Below are 10083 nucleotides of genomic sequence, written 5' to 3'. Positions count from 1 at the left end.
GCCAGTCCATTAAGGATGGCCTCTTTATTAAACTTTTCTAAGATCTTCTTTGGGATAGAAGTCAGGCTGATGGGTCTATAGTTTGCCGGATCCACTTTCCTCCCTTTCTTGAAGATTGGCACCACATTGGCCTTCTTCCAGTCTTTACACCAGAGCACCAGGAGCTCTCGAAGATCCGTGCCAGGGGCTGGGCTATGATGCTTGCCAGCTCCTTGAGTACCCTGGGGTGTAGATTGTCAGGGCTGGCTGACTTGAAGGTATCCAGCTTCTCAAGATGTTCCTTCACGAGGTCAGCATTAATGGAGGGCAGGGGATCTCCCTCACCCAGACCTCCCTGTCCTGTAGCGGGCATGGGCGTCCCATGGGACTGATGAAAGACCGATGCAAAGTACCCATTTAATAGGTTGGCTTTTTCCTGGGCGTCAGTTGCCCCATCTGGTTCAGCAGGGGTCCAGTGTTGCTCTTGCTTTTCCTCCGGCTCCCACGTATCTGAAAAAGGACTTTTTATTATCGTTGGTGCTTGAAGTTAGTTGAAGTTCAGTTGCAGCCTTGGCTTTCCTGGTTTGCTCCCTGCTGGACCGGATCAGTGCAGAATAATTCTCCTTGGAGGTGAATCCCATCCTCCATCCTTTGTAGGCCTTTCTTTTTAGCCTCAGGAGGTCTGCTAGGTCCCTGGAGAGCCAGGGGGGCTGCTGTGCCCTCTTGCTGCCTTTCCTCCGAGATGGAATAGACGTAGCTTGTGCATTGAGGATCGCTCCCTCAATGCACACGTACCCTCCTGCCACCCTTGCTGTCCTGTGGGTGCCAGTTCTGTGTGCTATGCCTTTGCTCACAAGAAAACCACTGTTGCACGTGTAGTGGTCTCCCTTTAGCTATTGTGGGGAATTTGTGGTTCCTTATGGGCCTAGACCCACTGTCATTGTGCAAGAAATAGGCCTGTCTCACAGGGTGGCACTGGGCAGATGCTAAGGGGATGGGTATTTATGCAGGGTCTATCCAGATTGAGCTGTCCCTTGCCCTTCTCTATTGCCCAGCATTTATAGGTCTAGGGAGCCCTCATTTGGATGCAGCAGGCCTCCCATTGCATTTAATGCCCACCGATGGACCATTCCTGCAAGCATTTCTTGGAACCTGGTTAAATTGTCGGCCTCTACAACATCTTGCGGCAGCGAGTTCCACAAGTGAATGACACACTGAGAAAGTGAATGGCATTCGTTCTCAGCCTGCCTCCTGATGATGTCCTCGTGCGTCCCATGGTTCTAGTATGGTGAGGGGTACTGAATCGCAAATCCCAGCTGACTTTCTCCATGACATTCATTATGTTATAGCCTGCTAGCATATCCCCCCTCAGTCGTCTTTTCTCTGAGCTGAAAAGTCCTAGCCTATGTAGCAGGGAGATCTACTCTCTCTTTGCTGCTGGAGTGGCACAAGGGGGCTGTAGAGTGGCGTCCAACTGCTGTGGGATGTGTCGTGGTCCTGGGCAGAGGAGGGCAAGCCAAGCAAGGGCATTTACCTTGGTGTAACTTGGGTGTAGCACTTGTGAAAGAACCAGCTTTACCTCTGCATTCCCCCGCTTTTCTGAATTATGTTCTAGACCTGAAGGATTTTTTCCCCCCAGAGTGATGTATTTTGTAGCGGGGTTATGATGTTTTGTTTCTCATTAGCCACTTCAACCTGTGTGAGCTGTGTTTAACCGTCCGTGCTGTGGTGCCGGCAACTCCTGTCAATGCAGGGACAGACGACCTTTTAGCCCAGCTGCTTTCTGAATCAAATCCTGGAAATATGAAGTTGGACCCATGACATGCAGCCCCGGCTCTGCTTACTACTGCCTGTCTCTTCTGGGAGCGGTAGCTTTGGAGTCAACAGGCGAGGTCACGTGCATCTCTGACACGCCGGCAATGTCTGACTTTTCTGGGTCTTTGACACGAACTGCGCTTCTGAACTTTACCTCCATCTGACATCTAATTTAGTAATTACTGGAATAAGAAGCCAAATGATTTGGCAGATGGCGCTTACGTTTTGGGGGGGGTTTTGACACACGTGCTCTGACCACCCCTGCCAGATAATCTGTGCAAGGTTTGTCCCTCACTTTGGCACTGGGAGGCTCTGGAATGATTTTAAAAGCTTTTCCCCCACTGGCGTTCGCGCAGCTCCTTCAGACACAAAGGAACCGTGGCAGGTGGAAGAGAGCATTTCTCCGCAGTTCAGCACAAAGGTGTTGACTTCAAGATCCTTGGCTATCGTAAATCCACTGTTGCTCTTCGCTGAGGACCAGGGCTGGCCTTAGGGAAAATGATCCCCTGGAAAATGGTCCTCTTACCACCCCACCCCCCTGACATCACTGGCACTGTGTGTCTGGGGTGTGTGGGGTGGAGGGTAGGGGGATGTGGGGCAGGGGTGTGTATGAGGGGCACACGTGCCCCAGCAGCTGCAGGTGGTAGGGGACCCTATGGCCTATCGCGGGGCAGCACGTGTTCGCTCACCTGAGATGCTGGCCTGGCGGCAGGGGCTTGGTGGGGGCCAGCAGGAAAGGCTGGCGGGTGGGCACACAGGAAGCCCAGCCCCAGCAGTAGTGCACCACCACCCAGTGTCACCTGGCCGTCCATGCCCTTGACTGTGGTGGCAGTAGCCAAGGGGGGCTGCAGCTCAGCCTCCAGCCCCAGCAGGTCAGTGATGGTTAAGCCCTTGGTGTGCAAGCTGGAGCCACCCAGCTGTGCTGCCTTCTTGCTGAGCACCACCGCCTTGCCCTTGGCCTGGCCCTCCTCCTGGCCCATCATGCTGCCTGGCAGTGCCTGCTGCCACCACCACCACCCAGGGGCTTTTATCCTGCCGCACCGGCCGGCCACCCAGTCCTAAACAACTCCGGGCACAGCCAGAGAGTGTGGGCCCTGCTACCCAGCCCCTGGGATTATTTGCCACCAAAGTCCTCATACAGCTCCCATCTGGCACGAGTGGCAGGCAGGAAACAAGTGTGTGTGCGTGCGTGCATGCATGTGTGTGCCCCCCCGACCATGCCACCCGCCGGTAAGGCCAGTTCTGCTGAGCTCCAAACCTAAAATAAAGTGGGAGCTGCCCTGAGTTGTGCCAGCCGGGGTCTCGGGCCCTGTGAACGAGTGGTAATTCCACCACAGGAATTGACTTCTTATACAAGTGGCAAATGAGCATTTTTACCTTGATCTATAAAATTGTCATTTGCCTAGTAATGGCAGTGGTGCTCCCTGGTGTGAGAGCCATTGTCCACCTGTGCCTGTATCTCTCCTGAGGAGAGATAAGAAAAAAAGTGCCTGCCTGGTGCCTTCAGTTCCCCTCCCTCTGCTTTATCCCCTCACCCCCACGAGAAGTGCTCTGTCTTTCCTTCAGTGTCCTTCCTGCCTGAGGAAGGCAAAGGTCCACCAAAGCCTGGATGCGCTAGGAAAGTGAAAAGGCCAGTTTCTATCACCAGTGGCACTCAAGGGCATAGGCAACTGGTAGGGGGTACACGGGGGTGCACGTGCCCCCCCGACGGCTGACACTGATGCTGTTGGTAGGGCTGGTGCCCTGCCTGCCATGGGCGCTGCTGTCGGCAGCTTCTGCGGGTGCCCCCTCAGAGTCAGGAGGCACCAGTCACTCATGCTCAAGGGAATGGTGCATCTAATACCACGTCCACCCACCCGTGGCACCCTAGTCCGTATGACCAGGCACCCCATTTTATAACCTGGTTGATTGGGAGGTGACCTTTGTCACGAGTGCAGAGGAAAGCTTGAGCCCATGCCGCAGCATCAGTAGAGTGGTGTTATAACCGCTCTGCTGCTGGGCCTGCCTTATGTGAGGTTACCTTAAAGGCATAGCCACATGCAGAGAAACAGCATTTTACACAGCTGCTTTATGACCAGCTGGTACCTGGATTGCACCAGCTGAATCAGGGATCATCCTATTAGAGTCAGTGAAATCACACTGGATTTAGGGTTGACCCAAAGCCTCTGGAAGTCGGTAGGAATCTTTCCATTGGTGCCAGGGGTCGGTCTCAGGTTGGACTGATCTACTGAGGTCCCTTCCAACCCCCCAAAATCTATGAAGTTTATGAAAGACCAGAAGAAAGACCAGAATATCATTCAGTGGGCAGCTTATACAGTCGGTAGATGGGAGTGGATGTGCCAATGGCCTCCACTTCTGCCTGGCTGCTTTCTGTTGGATTTGGCTTCCTATGCATTTTAAGAGCTGGTGCCTTGCTGAGCCTATGTGGGGGGATAAATCAGCTATGTCTATAAGGCAAGTATTTCCAGTTGCAACAGTTTTATTTCTGTGTTTTGCTCCTAGTTACACCAGAGGCCATTGGATTCTTGTCCGCAGTTGGCGTCTTCATTGTCCTCCTTGCAGTCCTCTTCCTCTTCATCAACAAGAAGTTATGTTTCGAGAAGATAGGGGGGCTCCCCTGCTTGGAGCAACGAGGGAGGCGAAAGCACTACAAGGAGAGGTCTAGGGTTCACGAGAGCCTTGGTAAGCATCAGCACTGTCACTCCTTTGATGCACAGAAATCTGCTGAGACTCTGATTATTAAGGGAGCAGAGCCACTTTATTGTGTCTCTGGTTATGTGTGGGGAAAATAGCAGGGGCTTCAGGTGCTGTGTGGTCATCTTCATGCAGCCGTTATATCAGTATGATTGCTACAGGAGAGCCATTATCTCTATCTAGAGCCGTAGGGGCCAAGCTTTTTTGGCAGGCATGCCACAAATTAGCCCCACACTCCACCCTGCATGCCACTCTGATCCTCTTACCCTGTCAAATCCACTGCTTTGCTTTCTGCTCCCTACCCCATGCCTCCTGGTCAATCTGCTGTTCTAGTCTCCGCTTCCTGCCCTGTGCTCCCTGCCTGCTCCGCTGTTCTGCTTTCTGCTCCCTGCCCTATCTGCCTCTGAGCTGCCTTTCTCTTCCCTGATCTGCCACGTACCCCACACAGAGTCTGCCTGGCCACTTGTAGCACCTGGGGTGCATGTTGGCCACCCATGGTCTAGAGCACTGCTCTCAGGAGAGAGAAGACATGGTTTTTGTCACCTCTGTGTCTTGTGGGAGCGAAGAGAACTGAAAAATCTGGGCAGCGCTGAGTAACGCGCAGGCTGTTGGGTGCACTTGCGCTGGTTTCCCTGCGTTAACCATTGCACAATCTTCCACACGCTGGTCCCATTACAGAAGCACTGGCAGTGGACCTGCTCACTCAGCTGCATTAACCATTGGCAAGGGCTCACCAGGGTTTTGCACGTGTCACAGTTTGTCCAGTATCGTGAGCAAGTTAGGATGGAATTTGTAGACACCCCTAGACATCTCCCATGTGTAGAACCAAGTTTTCATCAGTAGCAATCAGCTCCCGTTTAAGCCTCTGACCCCTCGCCCGCTTTGGGAGAGGCGAGTAAAGGTCCCCTGGGGTAACTTCTTTGCTAGAGGTGGGAGAGGCAGACTTCTTGCCGCCTCCCTGTCACATTACAGAAAGCGCAACAAAGATGTAAATGTTTTTAAGAGACGTTAGCACACCAGAGCTATACTTAGAGATGCTACTGTCAAGGTTGCTAGGCTAAAGCTTGGCCTGCTTGCCTTTTTTTTTTCCCTTCGACTTGATTGCAAAGTCGGTTGCATTTTGTAAGCGTTTGGGGTTTTATCTGCCAAAACAATTGCTTTGCTGATCTTTCCATTAAAAATAAACACAGTGCTAGAGGCACCACAGCTTCTAGTCGAACCATGGGAAGGCCCAATCCTGCCAGTGCTTGCACCCAAACCTGCTGCTGGTTCACTGTGGAGTCGTGAGAACCTCATTGACTTTAGCAAGGCTATTGCGAGGGCCCAGACCTACTTATATTGCAAGATCGGGACCTTGCTGACATGAAGGCCTGGGTCCTGTGTCAATGCAAGCATTAGTCATGAGGTCTGTGGGTGCCCTCTGCTCAGTAAATCTTAGCAAAAACAAATGTAGGACTATCTCAGGTGAAAAAACATAGCTTTTGCTGTGAGTTTTCCTTTCTTTTTGGAGATCATAACCTTGGCATTACTTAAGCATAGATTTTCTTTTTTTTTAAACTGAATTTCTCTTCCCAATATCGTTTTTAAATCTCATGAATTTTTTTCCCCAGGAAGTTGTACGAGAGTCTGCCCTTTTTTTTTATTTTAAATGACACATCTCCAGAAATATGTGGGTGTTGACGCTCTTTGGAGCTGTCACAGACAATCATGCAAACATATCTTTAAAATGTGTGGCCTTTTAAAATGTGAATTATTAATAAACAGGGCGGATTTTTCCCCCCCTCCCAAATTTTGAAGGAAAAAAAATGTTTCCAAGCTGGCGCACTCTGTGGCAATTTACTTTGGAGTAAATCTTACATGACGGAGTAATAAACCCTTGAAAACATGGGTTTATAATGGAAACACTAATTCAACTTTACTCACAGCTGTGGCGTACAAGCAAAATACCAAAGGCATTAATGAGGTGCTAAATCTGATACCATAGAGGAATACAGTATAATCATTAATTAAAAAGGAAGGCTGGCACTGGAGACTCTTTGTCCTCCTTCCCAACTAAAAGGAGCATGAAGAATTGAAGTTAGAGATACTCAGCTTCAAACTTCTCTGTGTTTTAGGTCAGTGGTGCCCAACCTTTTCAGCCAGTGGAGCTGTCTGCGAGCCAGATCTGGCTGGTGGTCCCGATCTGGCACAGGATAGTCATGGCAGGACCCCACCTGTACCCTTGCAGAGTGGGGCATGGGGCATCCTGGCCCCACAGGGGAGTTGGGGGCAGAGATAGGGGCTGTGGCCCAGACCCATGGGGTAAAGGGGCATGGCCCAGCCCCAACCCTCAGGGGGAAGGGGGCTTGATCCAGCCCTGCCGGGGTGGAGAAGGGGGCTTGAACTGGCCCCACAGGGAAAAGAAGGCATGGCTCAGCCCCATCCAGCCCAAGGGGAGGAGCATGGCCCAGCCTCATCCAGCTGTGGGGTTGAGGGTATGACTTGGCCCCAACCTCCTGTGCAGGGCTTGGGGTTTGGGCATTTGGCAGCGGATGAGGGTGGTTGTATTTATTGCCATGGCTCTCCTGCAGCCAAATTTCCCAATTTGTGGGGAGCACCATGGGCCAGATACCAATGGCTCCACCGGCCACATTTGACCCACAGGATGGAAGTTGAGCACCCCTGCTTTAGGCTGATTTTGATAGACGATTAGGGTAGTTTTAAGACTGCTAGCTACATGGCAAGCTTATATACACCCAGAGTCAGGCCACAGGACTGGGGTGGCCTTGGGGCCTTCTTCTAGTGACTCATCCTACTTGGTTGGCAACTCTCCAAATAATCATGTTAATGAATGGCAGACAAGGCTCTTTGGATAAATCTGATATCTTTTATTAGGCCAACTCAAATAGTTGGAACAAATTTTTCATTGCAAGCTTTCAGGCAAAGAATTTTTTTGCAACTATTTGAGTTGGTCTACTAAAAGATATCAGCTTCACCCAAAGATCCTTGTCTGCCTATGTCCTTAGACCAACACGACTACAACCTACACCCCTATTAACAAATGGGAATTTATGGCAGGGAATTTGTTTTTTATTTTCCTGTGGTAAGTGTACGTGTGTGTGTCTGTGTGTAATATGTGTATGTGTGTATAAATTATTCAGTGTTTCTGCTTTTCAGCTGTCTGCTTCATACTTTCTTGATGCTAAACTCTGTTTCTTATTAAAGGGCTAGATTCAATAAAACTCTGCTGCTTGCTCAGATGCAAGCTGTTTTGTGGGGTCATCTTCCACTTCTCTTTGCACAAAGTAGATGATGGATGCATAGGGAGAAATCTTTTTGCCTCCTCCCGGCACGCTGCAGTTGGAACCGTAGAAACGCACTTCCCATCTGCTTTTGTAATCAGTGTTATAACTGACCGGATCCAAAGGCAAGCACGAGGGCCTCAGGTTTCAGTCTGTTAGACTGCTGTGTATCTAGAGCCACTCTCCCATCTGCAGTGACTCAACTCTGAGCTTATATTGGCACCAAGAAGTTTAGGACCATGCTCAAAAGGTTGAATATTTGCCTGATATGACTGTCTGAATATGATGCCCAAGACAGTCCCGTATTCCTGCTGGATTTGCTGTTGAATATCAATATCAAACAGTTAGGAGAAGGTTGAAAAGAAAAAAGAAGTTCTGCCTGGTTTTTTGCCCCTTGCAGAGACTTCCGTCAGCCTTCATATACATTCGGGCTTCTGGAATCAGCAATTTTAGCAAAGTTTTTCCAGAGTCTGGCCTTCAAACAGTAAAAGGAGTTGAGTGAAATATGTTCACCATGGTGATCCTGAGACACATCTGGTCGTCTGTATTTCTGATTTGATTGTAATAGCAGGACCTGCGGCTTCAGGGAAGGAACAATATGATTGAATATGATCGAAGAATCTCAGTGAAAAGGAAGAATTAATTGAAAGCCCTTCAGGAAGTCCCAGGACAATGACTCAATTACTGGCAGATCACGAGCATTATTTCTAGCACTCAGGGCTTTTGTGACTGGTGCTCATGACTCCTTTATTGACCTTAATGATGATCCTGTGTTGGGGACACAGTTGCTGTTGGAGGTCCCTGCTAGCCTGTCATTTAGCTGTGTACACTTCCAAGGGTGCCTCTTCATTGCAGCCCCAGCTGTGACTGGAGCTCTAAATCAGCCAGCTCGAGGCCTGCTAGCAGCGTAGCCTCACTAGCATGGAGGTCAGCCTAGGCTGGAAAACCCACCTGCAAAGCTGCGTGAATGAGCTGGACAGTTTACCTGTTCTGAGGTCTGGGCTAGGTCTCCTCCACAGTTGACAGCCGCTGCTCTAGGAAGCGTGCGTGTGTGTGCAGGTGTGCATGCCTGAGAGAGACTGTTGACACTCCGGGTGCTTGTACACATCTGGGGAGGCTGCTCCCATGCGCTGTAATTGCAGCGTGTCAGAGCAGACTCGATTAATCAAATCTGCTAGGGCGTGGTAATTAACACACTCCAACCAGCCTCCGCATCTCGTGCATCAGCGTCCCTGTGCTTGAATTAGTTAAAGCGTCCCTGCCGCCATTTTGAAGCGTGGGGATGCTGATACACAAGATGCTGCAGGCGCTTTAATTAGACCGGCTCTTGGAGCCAGTCTAATTAAAGCGCCTACCCCTGGAGCACATGGAAAAATGCCCTTTGATCTCTTCACAGTGCAGGCAGGGCTATGAGCACAGGCCTGGCGCTAGACCAGTGACCCACTCAGGTCTGGACTGGTTCCATGTGGGCTCTGTTTGGAGAGGCTCATGTGCAAGGTGAGGTTTCCCCATGTGGCGGTAAAAGCTTGCAGCCTGCACATCGGGCTTTGCTGGGCCGCACACTTGAACTGCAAAGCTTGCAAACCACATAAGCTTGTTTGCAGAAACATGTAACAAAGAGAGAGCAAACTCTTGTGTACGGAGCCGCTGCTAACCCCCCGCTGCAGTGCCGTGACTCATAACAGAAAACAATCCTCTTTGCTTTAGATCTTCAGCTAACACTTCATATCTTCATCTACTGCAACCTGAAGGCCTGGGCAGAAAATCGTGGTCTCCTAATAATTAACAAAGGAAAGCACACAGGAATGCACCTTTTCCATGAGCATCTATCACGTCACCAGCCCCAAGCGTTCCAAAATCCGTGTGTTATACCTGTAAAAAAACCATGAGATTCATTTAGAAATCATGAGATGAAAAACAAAACCCCTGGGTTATCTTTATTTGTCTTCTGGGGTTTTTTTTTTTAGTCTTACAGTGACTTCACTTAATGACTTTAAGCTTTGAGCCTGGCTTAAAAAAACCAATAAAGCCAAGGTACTTCTAAACACTTGACTCCTGGATCTGGTAGACAAAGCCTTCCCTGGGCTGATCTAGTTGGGGCTGGTTCTGCTTGGAGCAGGGGGTGGACTAGATGTGACCTCCTGAGCTCCCTTCCAACCCTCATTTTCTAGGATTGTATGATCTGGGGCTTAAAGGAAAACACCAAGTATCAAAACGCTTGTGATAAAAACATGAATGTTGGCATGTACATATCTCATTGTCTTTTTTCATGCCTCTTGGGTGGACCTGGAATCAAAGGAGACACTATCCAACC

General features: G+C 50.0%; 1 protein-coding gene across 1 annotated transcript in view; it reads left to right on the top strand.

The window, feature by feature from the left end:
• Window positions 1-3011: 3011 nt before the first annotated feature.
• The window catches only part of SYT16 (synaptotagmin 16), a 99967-nt gene continuing 92895 nt past the window's right edge, over window positions 3012-10083 (top strand). The window contains exons 1-2 of the mRNA XM_019519880.1: window positions 3012-3024; window positions 4297-4476. Coding sequence (XP_019375425.1) covers window positions 3012-3024; window positions 4297-4476 — 193 coding nt within the window. The remainder of the gene's footprint in view (window positions 3025-4296; window positions 4477-10083) is intronic.

Source organism: Gavialis gangeticus, unplaced genomic scaffold (genome assembly GCF_001723915.1).
Source record: "Gavialis gangeticus isolate Ggan-Ray unplaced genomic scaffold, GavGan_comp1, whole genome shotgun sequence".
Lineage (NCBI taxonomy): Eukaryota > Metazoa > Chordata > Crocodylia > Gavialidae > Gavialis > Gavialis gangeticus.
This window is presented reverse-complemented; position numbering and strand designations above follow the sequence as displayed.